Source organism: Patiria miniata, unplaced genomic scaffold, assembly GCF_015706575.1.
Source record: "Patiria miniata isolate m_02_andy unplaced genomic scaffold, ASM1570657v1 HiC_scaffold_8, whole genome shotgun sequence".
Classification (NCBI taxonomy): Eukaryota; Metazoa; Echinodermata; class Asteroidea; order Valvatida; family Asterinidae; genus Patiria; species Patiria miniata.
In genome coordinates this window covers 8182461-8200422 of record NW_024037075.1, presented here as the reverse complement: position 1 = coordinate 8200422, position 17962 = coordinate 8182461, and the positions used below count along the sequence as shown (strand labels likewise).

Below are 17962 nucleotides of genomic sequence, written 5' to 3'. Positions count from 1 at the left end.
AGGGCGCACTGTCACGTCCCTGGTACTAGCTGTGGTTGATCCATGCTGTGGCGCTGGCATGGTTTGAGCGCACGTATATGCACGTACGTACACGTACACCTACATGACCTACGTACATGTATATGTACCGCGCGGGCAACACCCTTGATTTCAACATCTCAAAACGCGAATAGAATGGCTTATCCTGGGTACCCCGGTGCTCCTCAGCAGGTAAGAATGTAAAAAAAAATCTCATGAAAATGTTGCAACCTGACGCCACTTCAGCGGTTATGTACAAAGTCTATGGAGAGTTAGCCCAGGTTGGACGACGTTTTCATTGCATTACGACTGACGTCCGGGGTATAAATTCTATAGCGAAACAAATTCATTTTTGGCATATCGTGCGGTGCCCCAAATTCGCGCTGCCCAATATTCGCGCAACCAACATTCTCGGCTCGTATCTTTTTTCACACAACACGGACCGACGTCAAATCACTGTCAATGATCCATCGTCGCATCGCCTTTCTTCTCAATGCAGTTATGCGGAAATCAAAAGCTTTTCCGAGAAGTATAGTCGGACTCCCTATTATCGCGGCATCCCTATTATCGCGGCATGGGAAATTTCTCTTTTTACAGTGTCAAAATTCCTTCAAGCGGCGATTTTTATCCAGTTCACCAGTCATCAAGGATTTTCTACGGAGTTGTATAAAAAGGACGATTAAAAAATGTTGTGTCTTTCGGGATTTTTAACGATTTTAATAAATATTAACGTTTTCCAAAACTTGCAAAATGTTTCCTCACCGTGTCTGCTAAAAGGTACCGTTTATATTTTAACATAAATCTTTAATTGCGCTCTGTCCATGAAAGTTCCATTGTCTGGTTCCCATTCTTCAGCTGCAAATGTAAAATGAAGTCGAACGACGATATTTGCAGCGCGAAATCGTAACAACTTTTACGGGATCAAAATAAGCACCGCGCGTTAGCGCAAATAAAACGGCACACCGTGTAAAGTGAATGGCGCCCTCAATCGCCGATCAGTAGACTTGCCTCAGGGATTTGTGTTCTCCTTTCGGGGGAAGGGCAGGGTCTTAAGAAATCATCCTGCAGCCATTTTGTCTTTAATCAACTTGAACGTTACAGGAAAAATATCAGACTTTATTCAGGGGGTGTTTTGGTCAAACATAAACTATGAACAAAAAAGTTGGGATCATTATAAAAACCACTTCCCGCATACCGCGATAATAGGGAGTCCACCTCCGTTCGCACACGCCGTGCATGTCTATTTTCACAGGCATCGTACACGGAATAAACCACACCACCCGTCAGATTTTTTTATATTAGTTTAAAAAGGAAGAGTTATACTACACATAAGACAGGACAATTCTGGAAGGTTAGTGGGCAATCTCAATTCTGAACGAGAACCGCGATAATACGGCGTTCCATGCTAATTTGAAAGAAATCAAAGAGAGAGTGAATTATTGCCGCACTGACTAGATACAAAACATAACGTTTTTAATGGCCCAGAAAACTAATAAAAACATCGCTACGAATTTCCAATCACTATCGCCGTCCAACCCCGAAACGTGAAAGATAACTTCGGTCGACTTTCATTAAACAACAGTGGGCGTAATCAGATTAAGGAGCACAAAAACGACGTGCACCTTATATCGCGTTATTATTCTACGATCTGTTTCGCCATGGTTTCGCTGAGATGCAAATTTCGGTACCAAGTTGTTTGCTGGAAGGAATATGCTTTAAAATATATTTCTGTTGGAATTAGACCTAATCGTAATGTTTAGAGTACCCAAAAAGAAGGCAATATACCTATTTTTTGTTTTTATTGAAATGATGTGTATCATGCAACCATGTGTCGAGGCCACAGTACGGTCGACCGCGTGCAGGCGCGTGCGCCTACATAACTGATTGATTGATTGCAGGTGAATTAGAATGAGCATGGAGGAATGAGCAATAAATGCCGGAGAACATGGTTACAGAAGGGTGGTTTTGTTATGTTTTTGATGGAGGGGTCATTTAAAAACATATTTGTCCATGTACTTAAAAATATAGCCACGGCATACTAAAGTTATATTGCATATGTTTTTTATTTTTGGAGAATACATTTGTAAAATGTTATGTAATTGGCACATGCTTGATTTTCAGCAATACTAAAATTCTCGGAACTCTTTCCATGGATAAGATTTAACTAAGCTTCTTAGATTTTCGACAAAAAATATATTATAAGATTATGGATTTAATTTATTTACCTCAAATTTTGAACTATGATATGATTTTAAATATTTTGCATGCAGTTGTTTTTACAAAAATCGAACGAAATTCATTTATTTCATATTTAAACAAACGTGTGTTTAGTAACAATGTGGGATGGCAAACAAAAGTTAGTTTATCAAACTAGAGTAGAGACCAAAGTTGTGCACATAAACTTATACTTTTATTCAACAAACATCGATCCACATTGTTTTCAGAAGTAGGTCACAATGGAGACTCCGTTGAATGACGTTTTCCGTTCGTGCGCGAAATATGGGCACGAAACTTTCGTGGCTGCCAATTTGACTCATCTGCAGACGACGACGTTCTTGGTGCTTCCTTGACGTTCGATATTGTTCAAATTATTTTCCATGTAGTTTATTAGCCATTCTAACAATATTAAAGTCCATAATTGTGTAGGGCTTACAATGTAGTTAAATGCAAGAAAAATCGGTCAAAGTACTAAGTGTGCGAAAAATGGTCACACGAGGATATTTTTACCTGACGGAGGAAGCTGAAATTTCGCTTACATATTCCTTTTAGAAAAGGCAAATATGTCCGCGGGCGGTGTGTTTACCGAAAATAAACCGCAGTCCCACACTTTCGTTGAAAACATTTCAGTACGAACTCCCGTGTGAAGATTACGCGCGCGCGTGCATGCACACCTAGCACGCTGCCGCCACGGCAGCAAGCGGCAGCAAATGGCACGCGCGTGTAAGTCTTCACGCGGGGTTTCAACGAAAGCGTAGAACTTGCGTTTTATTTTCGGTAAACACGCCGCCCGCGGACATATTTGCCTTTTCTAAACCCAGCGTGGGCACAGTTCTGGACACAAGGAATATGTAAGCGAAATTTCAGCCTTTGTCAGGTAAAAATATGAAAAAAATGTGTTATAATTTTTTTCGCTATCGCAGGAGAGATTCATACCCTGGATTCCGTTGCTTGACAACGGAGTCCAACCTGGGCTATACCTAGGCCAGGCCCCTAGGCCCCCTACTTTGTACACAACCACTGAAGTGGTACAATTTATACCCTGGACGTCAGTCGTAATGTAATGAAGACGTCGTCCAACCTGGGCTAGCTTAGGTACAGCCTAACAGTAACAGTTAACCTAACCTTACGTGAAAAAAGTTCCCTTCTGTCAGTGCACGTTTGTTGTGTATTAAAACAGTGGGCCCATATATATTATTTCATACATCTTGACTATCTAATTTCCTGAAGACTGTTCGTGTCGGTCGAGATCGTAAGTGGGTGTAGATTTCTCAAGCCTTATGGCCTGACAGAGGTCACCTCAAGCTCCGCCTCAAGCTGAGTTTTGAAGAACAAAAAAGTAGGGGGGAAAAAAAACCTGCGTCGCCCCATCACCTTAGGGGCAAGCGCCATACCAGAAACTGAAGACTTTTTTTGGCCTCATTTTATAAATCAAATTAGTGGCGGAAGAAGTTGCAGATTTCAAAATCTGGTTATCCTAATTTTTCAAAGCGAATGATGGTTATCCGAATTTCAGTGAGATATCTCCCATTCAGCTGACAGTGTTGCCAACAAAAAAGTGACAAGTTAGGTGCTGCATGCATGGTTTGATTGGATAGTTTGCAGGATTGAGAGACAACTGGGCCTTTGTGAAAACATTTCAGAATGTAAAAAGAAAAGGATGGAAACTCACTGATCGGCCGAGTAGGCAAGCTATTTATGAACCAAGAAGACCACTAGCAAGTGAATACAGTTAAAATCAGAGTCCATGGGGCAAATTTGGGGATGTTATAGTTGTTTTCTTTAGCTTCACAAAAAAGGGAAGGATTTATTTTTTGTTTTGAATATCCGGTTTCGAAATTGTAAACTAAAGAGTTTAATTCAAACAGATTTTTTAAAAATCTGGATTTTAATCCCACCACTAAATCAAATCCTACTTTTTGTTGAAATAGATTTCTTGTTTTTCTTAGTTATCCTTGACTTTGGAGGATATTTTAAAGAGAAATACAGTCCAAAAACTGTAGCTGTTTTTTTCCTTCTAAAGATCACATGATCGCCACCTCTGTGTGTTGGGGATTCATGGAATATTGACTTTGCAAAATTTGAGGTATTGTAGTATGACAATAAAATTAGTTCTTTCGGGGTAAACTGGTTCCCCCCCCCAACCCAGAACCAGTTTACATACGGTAGATCTGCCTGTGTGGAAAAGCAACACCAAAAAAAAAATAAATAAATAAAAATTGAGAGTTGCAGATGCAGTGTAGTCTAGGCTAGTCTGATATTATATTGTCCATGATGCCTATCTGTGCAACATGAATGTTATTTACACATGTACAGTGTTTGTACAAAAATATAGTTTACAATGTATTTGATATTGCTATAAATGAAAGTGATCTTTATTGCTGTTATGGTAAATGAATGAAACTTGTACTTGCTACATGTAGGTTTACAAATTGAGACAGATCTTTTACATACATACTAGAAGTCTGTTAAACTGTAAATTTATGATTGCCTTTTATGTCAATTTGTATGTCAGGATCCTTTGTATGGATGGTTCCAAGCAGTGGCAGGACAGGTAAGTGGTGTCTGTGCTTGATGATTGCAAACATACAATGGCCCTATGTACTGATGATGTCACAATGTTTACCACAGTGCATTGTGGGAGTCATCGCATCCCGCTCGCGATACGAAATATGCAGTATTGTATATTTGGGGTCTGAATTATTTTCATTTGCACCACGAAATCTACCTACAAAGGTGATAAAACCTTGCATTCATCAATGTAAAATATGTTCAAGGTCGTTGAATTTTAAAAAATAACGGAGAATTTAGGTCGTGCACACCACTAGACAACACTGGCCAACACAGGCCATACATGTATATCATGCAGTATCAGCGCAGTGTGCGTGACTACCAACGGTAGAAACTCAGTTCCAGGAAACACGCTACGCTGTAGTGCACCTCAAGTACGAGCGGTACAACCTCGAAATAAATATATTAAAACAGAAAATACATACACAGAAAAGACATCATGTTCTGTGAATCAACTTGCAGAACTTTTCTTTCTCCATCTATTTTGGTTTGGCATATTAACTGTATCAAATTCGACCCGTTACACTTTGTTGGCCCTTTTAGTGCAGCAGGAACGACCATCTACAATTGCTGCATACTTGATGCATACGGTACATGTGCTTTCTCCACCAGGAAGCCTTGCTGATCACATTGGGGGAAAACAACGCAGCTTTCCTTCCATAGTCAAACAAGTTAATACCGACAGTAGAAACATTTCAAGCGTTTTTGACGTAAACAGTTTGTTGAGCTATTAAAGTGTTTTTATGACATGAAGACAAAAAAGACAACATTCTTTTTTTTTTAAACTAGCTGATAAAAATTTTAGGGTCACGCCATATAATTAACTTGGGGTAGGTTGGGTAACCGGAAGCAGAACTTTTTTGGGGGGAGGCCTAATCATGGCTGGCACACAACAGTTTTCGAGAGAGAATTATAGCAAACGCTAGCTCTTTGAAATTGGAGATGGATCCACACACATGCTGTGTGGAGTGCACTAGATACTATACGATCTTTAGCGGTTATCCCCGCTCTTTCCTGCAATGCACTGCGCGGTAAACAATGTGTGACATCATCAGTACAAAGTGTTATTAATTGCAGTAGCTTCCAAAATCGTTGAAATTAACATTAAGTCTAAATTTTCCTATACAAAAGTGAGATAAATCATACAACAGCAAGATAAATTCTATTTAAGGCGTCAACCAGTGACAAACAATAATTGGAGCTGATGTGAGCAAGTCAAATCTACAAAAAAGAAATGTCAGCACCAGAAGCTTTTGCAGCAACTGTTGGTTTGCGTCTACAACAGGCATGAGATTTTGCAGACTTTTGGAATTTGTGAGAAAGACATTATCTGTATAGAAAGTAATGCATCTTTCAGACCTTTCATCCAATTTTCAGACTTTTTTAAATAGACAATCTCATCCCTGCTACAAAATATTGACCTTGCAGAGATGTGATCTTAAGACTGGATCATGACTCCTTAGAGATCATACCTACCCCCATCTCATGTTGGTTTGTAAGTTGTGACGTATACACCTAGAGTACCTCCTCCACTTCCTCCCAATCTCGATACAGTGCATACCCGTTCAGGATGTTTACACTGTACATATTTTAAATTTTGTGTTTAAAAACAAAATTACACAAATGTTTAACCCTAACCCCTTGGTTATCTTTACTAGAAACTATCCTGAATCCACCAAAATCCACCAATTATGTCACAACAAAAATGTTGGAGTAGGTGACTGCTCAATATGGAGGTATCCTGAATCCATCAAAAATCATGCAGTACCACTAGGCTAACAATCCTCAATCCAACATTTCCCCAGTATCCTGAATCCACAAAAATTCTCCAAAACGGGGCTTTGGATTTAGTGTTCAATATTAACTCCTATGAACACTTACACGGTAACTTGATTACATGTATGCAGGATGGGCAGATTGAACCGGTAGAGTTACAACGGTGCCTGACATCATCTGGCATAGCTGGAAGTTACCAACGTAAGTTTGGCATGGAGTACCTTTATTTGTGTCTTATTTATGAATTTATTGTTGACCTGAATTTATCATAAAGTATAAATAAATTTATTGTATGCAACTTGATTGTATCATGACTGTTCAAGTTTATGTGCAAATGCATTCTGGCACAAGTTTTTGTGAGAAGGGACAATGATAAAATGAGCATTTTCAAGCCTTATTTGCAACCGATACCAGCTGTGCCAAAATCTTTCAAAGTGAGGTGCAAACATCTTTTGATACCCAAGAAGTTTGGAAATTTAACAAACTGGAAATATGTTTTGAAATATTATTTGTGGGAAAAAAAAGAATTACATGTACCTTTGCTCTGATGTCTGATCCTCCTGATGGCCTGTTATATTTCCCCCCCCCCCCATCCAATTTTTGCACCTTTTTGTTTTACCGATTGGAGAAAAGAAACCTTGTAAATTAAAACTTCTCTTCCGATATACCAACCTGAAGAAGGAACATTTAGACCCGCATATTACTTTTGAGTAATCCTGGGCTGTGTTGCTTAACATGGTTGAGTGAGCCATTGTAGAATGATTCATAAATAGAGAGATGTTTAGAGAGTTTGAGACAATAAAGTGGTTGTGTGAAAGAACAGTTATTTTTAAAACCCACTTCACAAGCCCACTGTCATGGCTTATGAGTTGATCATGTTGATAACCTATGCACTGCCATATACCATTGATTGGGATTACCCACTAAAATACTCAGAATGCTAGTCAGTTGCTTTTTATTTAGTCATGTTAGGGTTTCAAGGTTAAGCAATTAAGGTACATGTAGATCCCTATCATATTTTCATGAACATTTGTCTATGTTTAATGTGCAGAGTTCAGCCTTGAGACATGCCGTGTGATGATTGCCATGCTTGACGTATCCTTTGATTTGTACAAACCACTTTGCCAACTTCACAGGGGAGTATTGCTTTGATCTAATGACCATCAGTTGATGATTGCACACACATACGATCATAAAAAAGCTGCTTGAAGTTTTCTTCTGCTGTACACGGTTTGTAAGTGGGATGTCATTTCAATGTAAACCACGCCAACTACCTGACTACATACGGAGTGGCATTAGAACCATTCAGGGTTCTCCCTTAACTTTCAGGGAGTGCATTCCACCAGGCGAGTGTGCAGGGGAAAATGAGTAGCGGTATAGTTGGAGACGAGCTAGAATGGGTTGGTACTTATTAGGATGATATGATGTCATTGATGAAGGAACCAGTGAAGTGAGGTAGAGGTCAGGGTTAACTGCCATGAGACGGTGTCGGATCTTGTACATTAGAAGGAACTTGATGTTTTTCGTCTTTCTTCAAGCAAAGCCCACTGGTTTTCTTGCAGCATAGCAGACACACTCTCCCACCGACGATATCTGTCCAGTATACGAACCTTGCTGCTTGACGTTGGATGTTTTCGATCCTTGAGGTGTCCTTCTTGGAGTACGGATTCCATATAACACAGCAATATTCAAGGTGCGGGCGAACCAACGTGAGATAGGCTTGTTCTTTCAGCTTGTGCGAAGCACCTCTCAGTTTGCGCCGGATAAGTCCCAGGATCCTGTTGGCTCTGGAAGTGACTTTATTGATGTGATTGGACCAGGACATGTTGGTGGAGAGTGTCAGCCCGAGGTATGGGTAGTCTGCTACTGATGTCAGGGTGCTGTTTCCTAGGTGATATGTGGCTTTGATTATGTTGCCACGGAGGGAGAACTTCATTGAGTGGCATTTCTCTGTACGGAACTGCATTTGCCATGTGTTGGACCATTGATGAAGACGATCTAGGTCTTGTTGAAGTACTTTGGTGTCATTGGTGTTGGTGATGGATCTGTAGAGCAGGCAGTCATCTGCGGATGTTAGAAGAAATGCCTGATGGTAGGTCACTTATGAATGACAAAAATAGGTAGGGGCCAAGAACTGTCCCTTGTGGTACTCCTGAGGTTGCAGATGCCCAGCCAGACAACTTTCCATCTATTACAACACGCTGTGGTGGTCGTAGTGATCCATTATCTTACTGAAAATGATGTTCTCAATGATTTTGCTGCAAATGGATATGATGGACACAGGACGGTAGTTGGATGCTGTACTTCTATCCCCCTTCTTGAAGATGGGCGAAATGTTGGCAATTCTCTAGGCAAAGGGTACACATCCTGTATCCAACGATTGTTGGAATATGCAGCTTAAGATTGGTGAGATTTCAGCTGCCCAATCTTACAGAATGCGTGCTGGTATGAGTGCTGGTTTTAAGCTCTGGCAGGAGCTTCAACATGTCATTTGATGGTCAGTCTGTCTGTCTGTCTATTTCTGAAAACTGGCAAAAAGTATGGTGTTCCATATATGCCATCGATGTCGCATTTTTCAGCCTAGCATTCTTACACTAGCACTTTTTTTTTCTCTCTTGAATTTGGTTAAATTTTCACTATAAATCGCTTGCAGTTCACTACCTGATGACATCATCATGACTTAACAGTAAAGTAATATGCACACATCAGGATGAGGGTCAGTGTTTGTTCTGATTTTCGAGTCAATTCAATGTTCGATTTAGAAGAAAATTTACTATGAAGGGGAAAAGTTGAAAAACTGATAAACCTACATGCATACACAGTAAAGTTGCTTTATAGTATCGCAATGATAGAAATGGATGTTAAGCCAGTATAAATATCTATTCATTCACAAACAAGGAATTTTAGGTGTTTAACACAATGCCAATTCAGTGTAACATTTACGTTTTAACTTACATTATGTACATGTAGGGTTGAAGTTTTCTTTGCGTTAAATCCAAGCATGCTGGATAGAGTGAGTTTCAGTTGTACCAGTATTTCAGCATACATGTATAATATATACTTTTCATGAAATATACATCACAGAAGAAAACTGACAAGCAGTCACGAAGAAACAGAAAGGTTGTAAATTGTTCAACCTTTTATAAACCAGCATTTTGTAAGTAAAATGAAGTCACTTGACCCCTTGTCAAATCAAGAAAGGTAGGATATTAGAGCAGCTATCATGAATTTGCTGATGTTACTCCAAACAGTTTTTATTGAGTGTTGTGTTCACCTGATTTTCCTTAATGAGACATTTGTATTGACACAGCGTGACTATTCTGGTAAGATGGGTTTCAATGAATTCAAGGAACTGTGGACTGTCATCAACCAGTGGAAGCAGACATTTGTTAACTTTGATTCTGATCGCTCAGGTACCATCCAGGGTCATGAACTGCAGAATGCGATTAGAAGCTTTGGTATGTACAATGTACCCTGATCCACAATATTTGTCCTATTCTTATTCAAATGTATACATAGTAAAAAAAAAAAAAAATTGGAATTGGGTGCCCACCCCTTTTAGCCGGGTTTCAAGAATCAGGTACCTGGGTATATCTGCCTTAGCCTAATTCACAGTACAGTGTACTATCATCACCAAGGGTTTGCTTCTAAGAGGTCTGTCAAGCCATAATTGTCCTTATACATGGATATGCATTTTTTTGCAGAATCAGTCTCCCAACGTTTACTTTAATAACCCTAATTCCCTATTGTATTTTACTTAGAACTGGACCGAATCTATCAAAATCCATCAATCACTGTGCTTCCAATACAAAAATGAACATGACATAATGGAATCCACCACTAACGCACTTGTTGACATTGATGGACTTAATACACATGACTTATATGACAATATCAGCACATGAAGCTTAAATCAATTGGATACCCCTAGCACTGCTTCAGGCCCAAATCCATTATACTCCATCAATATTTGGTCACATCAGGTCTACCGGTCCAAGTCCCCCAAAATCCATCAAAATTGGGGGATGGGTTTTGATGGAGTTGGGATGATGAGGGTTAATGTGTAGATGTACACTTGTGCATGTGGATGCCTTTTAAGTGAAAATTATCATTACTCAACAAAAACATTCCACTGCATGGTGTGTTCATAGTAAAATCTGTTGCTTGTTGCCTAGTGCAAAATGAATACTGATTTAGTAATCTACAAATGGATGTCAACTTTACATCCAATTTATCGTCATCTCTGAGAAATGACAAACCTGTCATCTTGGAGAATAACCAGGTCAGAGTGGATCATTGTTACTTTCGTCTTTTCAACACGCAGGGTACAATCTTAGTCCTCAAGCTGTGGGCGTGCTTGTTAAACGCTATGACAAGGGAGGCCACATAACATTTGATGATTTTGTGTCATGTGCAGTGCGCTTGAGAGCTTTGACAGGTCAGTCTATCAGCAGTGTGCTTTTGCTAGATGATTACATTCATAATATCATTGGGTGCACCACAAAGTGACAGACAGGATAGTTTCCACATTATCAAGTGATGGAGTCTATATTGCTTTCATATACACAATACAGCACTTTGTGGTGTGACCGACAATACATGTATGATGCTAGTACATGTACGTACATCCAAATTTCCCTAAGACATTACAAAAATGTGTTTTTCCCAAGAATGTAACTTTACTTTGAAATTTGACTAGGAGACTTCCAAAAACATATACATGTATACCGTTGATAAAACTGTATGGAACTGAAAAAAATAACTTTAACCCTTTCGTGTGCTACTTTAAAGGTCTGTTTAGTTTTGGGGACTTTTGGTTTGTTTTGTTACTTTGGGTCACAATTACCCTAATAATACTAAAACAAGTCATTACGTGAAACTCCCATTTGCCAAAACCCCTGAACTGTACCTACCGATTTCACTGTGACTCTTATCAGCTGTTATCAGTAAAGTAATTATAAGATAAACACTTACCCTGGCACCCACTTCCCCAGGGCCAGTGACCGTGAGCTGGTGGTGTCAAATAACGGAAACCTTGAAGAGCATGGCTGAAGTCGGACTGTTTCTTATTTGATATCTCGAGATATATTTGATCGATTTTTATGATTCAAAGTTGCTCACATAATAACTTTTGACACTTTTCCAAATACTTTACATTATAAACAAGAACCTAGTAGACTTTGGTAGATATTTTTTGTCAGTAAGCTCACAGGCAGAGGCACCATACACCACCTGTTCACGGCTCGTTAACTTTTGATCAGATAAGAGAGATCGCGTTGAAAGCTGCTGAATCTGAAATCGGTAGGTACGACCCGAGTTTGTCATAGGCAAACTCGGGTCTAGCTCAAATGGGAGATTCACGTAATGTGTTTTTGTTGGGTTTTACATCATTTCATAGGGATCATTAAAATCCTTTTCCCTCTTATTTTGCAGCTATGTTTCAGAGTAGGGATACCCAGAGAAATGGTTGGGCCAATTTCCAGTATGATGATGTAAGTATATTGTACTTGCTATTATACAAATATTGACTGCTTTGAGTGGTGTGGTAAAACTAGCCTCCTGAGGTGATCCATGAAGCATTCCATTTCCCGAGGTAAAGCCGAGGGAAAATAGAGTGCTCCATGGATCACTGACGGGGGCTAGTTTTATTACACCACGAGATAAAGCAGTCAATATTTGTTTTATAACACCTCTCCCACAGATTCTGCTTGAGTTTAAGCAATAACTGATACATTTAATCTGAATACAATACAAGTTTACTTCTATTCGAATACGAAATTAGTTTAAAATTAACTTGCACTTTTGCTAACTACCCCTTCACGAAATGTTTGAACCTAGCTCTGTAGCGCTCGCGCTTGGAAACAATACGCGCAATATACATCCACACCGATATGCATTTTGCACACAATGTGTATAGTACTTTGGTTGCAACGGGTATAGTACTTTGGTTGCTATGGGCTTTGGTTACTTTTGGCCGTGCTTAAGATAGCAAAAATAGAAAGCTCCATGTGACTCGCTCTCGGCCAATCAAGACACAGAATCTGTGGGTGAGGTGTTATAATTACATCTGTAGCATTCCTTGTGAGAAAACTATAAGCATTGTTCTGAAATTGGTTCAGGAAGTATTTAAAACAAGCACACATGTTTACTTGAATCACTGCCAAAATCTAACACATTACAGTAACTTAACACCACTGTAATATACAATATGTAGTGGCTTGACTGAACAATCATGAATTACTGGTTTTCAGAAGTGAATGAACATTTCAGGAAATTGGCCGGAAAAACCTATATTATGCAGACAGCCACTGAATAAACCCATTTTTGTAGCACCAACCCTGTCACACGGAACATGGAACACGGATGCTGCAGAAAAAAAGATTGTTTTTGAGAAATTCAGAGCTGTTGGGATTGATAATAAAATCATGGGTAAGATTTCATGATTGAACTAAATTGATAAAAAATTCACCCGAGTTATTTTCTCAAAATTGATTATTTCTGCGTTGTTGATTATTTATATTGCATTTCTTATTACTTTCTTCTGTGTAGTTTATCCGCTCTGTCATGAGTATTTGAAGGTCTATACTATACATGTACTCTGAAGAAAGGACCCACGGCTGATGTCTAGATACTGTCAGAATAGCAACAGAATTGTAAGGTTTATACATCATATAACATGTATAAGAGGTTGTATTAGTAAGGAAGAAAAATATATCTGAATCCAAGTTGTATCATTGTAGTGTTTAACACAATAAATGTTTTTCTGTAGTCACTTAAAGTTGCTTTTTATCAGTGTTATCATCCCATCTTTTGTCAAATTTGATATGTTGCTAATTTTGCTTTCAGGATATAATTTCTGATTCACCAATCATGTCATGATGAAACATGTCAGTTGCTCAAACAACATTTCCACATGTACACATTTCCATATGTACAGGGTGATTAAAAAAAATGAAACCCAAATGTCGGAACTATTGTTTTAGTGAAGTTTTGCATGTAGCACTTTCAAAATCTAGAATATGAAAGCCCAATTCATAGGCTTTCTTTTAATACAGAAATCATTCAAATCACTCATGTACTTTTCAAGTTACGGAATTTTAAACACAACCACCGTTTTAAAATTCAATCCAAAGATCACAAAAAAAGTGTGCGTTCTTTCAGCAAAACGAAAACAATTCACACATATCACACATGTGATTTGTTTTCATTTTACTGAAAAAACACTGACATTTTTTTGATTCGTGGACAGAACTTTAAAACCACTTTCATATCCTAGATTTTGAAAGTGCTACATGCAGAACTTCACTAAAACAATAGTCCTGACATTTGGGTTTCGTTTTTTTTTTTTACTAACCCTGTATTGATAATCAATTCCATTTTGACCACAATGTGTGAGAAATTATGTGGAGTTAGATTAATTTCTGTCTTTCTATACTATCTTATGGTGAAGATAAAACAGAAAAGAGCTGCTCATTTGAAATTCATCTTTTAGGAACTGTTTCTAACTTTTTAAAGGAGCATTCCTGCAGTTCTTCTCTAGTTGTCACTACATCCATGGAGGGATAAGCATGACAAAACCTACATTTTTGCCCAACTGAACATGTTCATCCCTCCATGAAAAAGGTGAATGGATAGGAAAGGCTTAGAAGAAACTTTTTTTTATAAATATAAAGATCTATATTCTTTTTTTTTATGGGTATCTATTTTTACTGGTATTTATATTAAATATATTTCAAATTTGCGTTGCTGCTAGACTTATGTCCATAATAGAGTTCAGTTTGAACACTACACTACTGGTCATGTTCCTCTTGTTACATGCATATACTTGTACAGCCATATTCCTTACCAAATGAGGAAAGAAAACACCAAGAATACACAACCAGATGCCCCTTTCCAATGCTACAATTTTTAAATTGGGGCAGGTTGGAAGAGCCAAAAACTCTTATAAATTATGTATGGCTAACTTTGCATGTTACATGTAGCCTTGTGAACAAAATGCCAAGTATTTTGTAGTTGTGGAGTAGACAGCCTACATGATCACCAGAGAACTGTTGAATCAGTGCATCTTGACTGGTAGATATATTTTTGTTGGAGTGAGGACTGGTTGGTGCAAGAGCCTATGGTACATGGCATAAGCAGTGGCAGCCAAAATCCCAGTATGTAGCACAACATAGGGATAGTTGTCTGACCATGTTGGTGATCAGCTTTATATTATAACAAGCAATTTGATTGGACAGAAATTGTGTCAATCCATATTTGGAAGTGTCATAAATGGTTAATCGTGAGAGGTCAAATTAGTAAATTTGTGGAATCGGTTTGCCAGGGTACCGCCTTATGAGGTACAAGGTTACCCTGGCTAACAAGAATACTTAGATCATGAATCTGAGACACTGTGAATGATAACACACAGCAACATGTCAATTTGGTTTCTGTGGAAAGCAGAGAAGATTTAACAGAAAATATAGCAACATTTACACAATTGTAATTCGGGTGTTAAATAAAAGTATGATGGAATTGATTTTATCTGAGGTAGCAATCAAATATAATGAAACACTAAAAAAATGAAAACAGTGGTGGATCAATTGAAACTGGGGAAAGGAAAAAACACTTATAGGTCTTGGATTGATGACTGTCTTGCAAAAAGTGAAAGAATTGAGGGGCTTGTAAGACAAAATAACTGTGTCCTGATGATTAAATAATAACTTATCGAGTTTTAGTAACTTGTCTAGTATATAGAATAAGCACATACCCTTTCTGAAACTTTTTATATGATTTAATTAGCCGAAAACCCTGCCCATTTCTCATTTGTTTTTAAACAATGGTTTGTGTACCAGTTTAGAAAGTGGTGTTAGTTATAGCAGGGTATGTTTTGTTGGTAAATATGGATATAACCAAATTGGCAAATGTCCATTGTTTAGGATGACATTTGAATTAAGTAGTTTTTATGACCTAAACGTATTAAAAATTCCTTTCGCGTACATCAGGGGCAGATCCAGGATTTTTTTTTTGGGGGGGGGGGGGGTGCCAGGCCTGTCAGATCATGAAATATTGCATAATATGTACAAACAACCCCGCTGGTTATGCCTCTGTGTCTGAGTGTTGCGGACAGGCGGACATGGGTTTTTTTGGGGGGGGGGAGTCAGAGCAGGGTTTTTACCATACCCCAACCCCTGAATCGGCGCCTGTACATGCAGTTTTCTTTTTGATTATTGTAGTATTTCATCATTTTATTAATTGATCGTTGAAAAGAATGAGGTGTAGAATATAGGCAATTCCACGGTTACTCACGTTACATTTTTGATGTACTTTTGAGTTTCCTTGGGCAGTAATTACCTTACTGAAAAGGTTTAATAACTGTTATTCCCATGGTAGATAGAGTAGACCTAGACCTACCCAAGCACCAAAGATGACATCCAGAAAAATGTGTTATGTATGATAAACAAGACGCACAAAATTGGTTACTCACGTTACGAAAATGTAACGTGAGTAACCGTGGAATTGCCCATATGCTCATTTAAAAAAATTGACTTATTATGTACATGTACATGTACTTTGAAGAAATAGCGGTATCAACATATAATGTCTCTTAATGTCTTTGTACTGATAATGAACCTCATGCGGTCAATAAATTGAACGAGTTGATGTGCCTAGTTTTTACAAACAGTTTGTCAATTTGTGTTTCTGGGATGTTTTAAAATGAAGAGTATAGGGGGCCTATTGTGCAACCAGCCTGCTGCTCAACCGGCCCGCTATAACTCCAATTCTGATGGTTTAATTAAACTTATTATATTGTCTGGTTTGAAGCTACATGTACAAACAAATTGTCCAAAATAAACTTGGTTGATCGGTTGTTGACATGAAAATGTGGAGAAAAATTAAATATAAAACGAAGGGACACTCCAAAATATCGTACTCCCTGCAGTGGTGGTGCTGGGGGGGGGGGGGGATTTGCCCCCCCCCCCGTTTTTTCTTGCCCCGTGACAGTTTGCGCCCCGCCTCCCCTTCCTACCCCCACCCGTTTTCTCCCAACATCAACAAATGGATAAATTATGCTCAGTTTCTTCGCTGTTAAAATGAATAAAATGTGGACACATTTTAGGCCAAAGAAAGCATAATTATACACATTGGTGCTTTAGACAAAACATGCCACACACACATAGCCGTAGATAATGTCCTGCCAATCTTCTTATTTATACACCATTCTGCGGTTTTATTTGATACATTTCTCATTCATACAAATCTTACAGTAAGTTGCCCCAAGTGGCGTATTTTCGGACCATTGACAATGGGCACGCGCGCACGTACACAGGTTTAAGATTATTAAAAAAAAAAAACTGCATAGCCTATTCCATGCTGGTTCAACCTTTACTGGAACATATCTTCATGTGCCTGAGATCCACATTTAAAGTGCGACATTCACTGTTTGTAACAAGTACAGTGGGAACTGTGACAAATCTAGGCCTACTTCATATAGGGAAGGCTGGACTGGGCTCACGGTCTTGGACACAAAGAAAAGCCATCAGATTAAAGGGAATATACATTCAACTTCAAAAAAAGAAAGAAAAGGAAACCTACCAACTTATTATGAAAAACCTTACCGGACTGTTTGGGCATGACACTCTAAACTTCCTGTAAAATCATGGCACCTGGTGTACAGACATTTTCAAGAAAAATTTTGTATCCATTTCCAACAAATATTTGGGTTATGTAAAAGAATAAATTCCGGGTGATGAAATTTGTCGTAGCCCCACAGGAGATGCACAACAAAATGGTGTTATGTTTCCCTCGGGATGCTTTTCCGACTACATGATACAGATAGTGAGATACAGATATTTTAAAGTCTGGCGCCGCCACTAGATACATGCGTACACCCCTCTCCCACTTTGGGGCATAACCAAGTAGCTAGTGACAAACATGGGCGTCGTGAGGGGGGCAAGGAGGCGCGATGTCATAGTGGTGTAAATTTAATGGGTGGGGGGGGGGGGGGAATGTCCCTGCCCCCCTTTAAAACTGATAAATCGAGAATGTGTTGAGAAATACTGGCATTTTTTGGCACAGAAATGTTGCCCCCCCCCCCCCCCTAGAAAAAATCCTGGCGATGCCCATGGTGACAAACCCCTGAATATACTAATAACCGGCTTTGTCAAATATATCAGCGCTATTGCATTGTGAAATGGAGAGTACATGTATTTTTAAGTTTGACCCAAAATTATTATTCTGCCTTCACATCACGAACCATACACGTGGTCCGTGATGCCATTCAAAAAAAATATTTCTGAATGCAGACAGTTGGAAACGTCTGTTCCATAGAGGGCGCTATATAAGCAAACGACTGAAAAAAATCTGGGTCGATTGTCGAATGCGTTGTTGCAATATTAAT

The 17962-nt window shown here is 38.8% G+C and overlaps 1 protein-coding gene across 1 annotated transcript; it reads left to right on the top strand.

The window, feature by feature from the left end:
* The first annotated feature begins 31 nt into the window (after positions 1-31).
* On the top strand, positions 32-13534 carry LOC119719209 (sorcin-like). Its single transcript, XM_038188576.1, has 8 exons — positions 32-210; positions 4751-4789; positions 6714-6783; positions 7634-7677; positions 9893-10040; positions 10907-11020; positions 12016-12074; positions 13132-13534. The coding sequence occupies exons 1-8, from the start codon at positions 43-45 to the stop codon at positions 13156-13158; spliced, it is 669 nt and encodes a 222-aa protein (XP_038044504.1). The 5' UTR covers positions 32-42; the 3' UTR covers positions 13159-13534.
* Positions 13535-17962: the final 4428 nt, after the last annotated feature.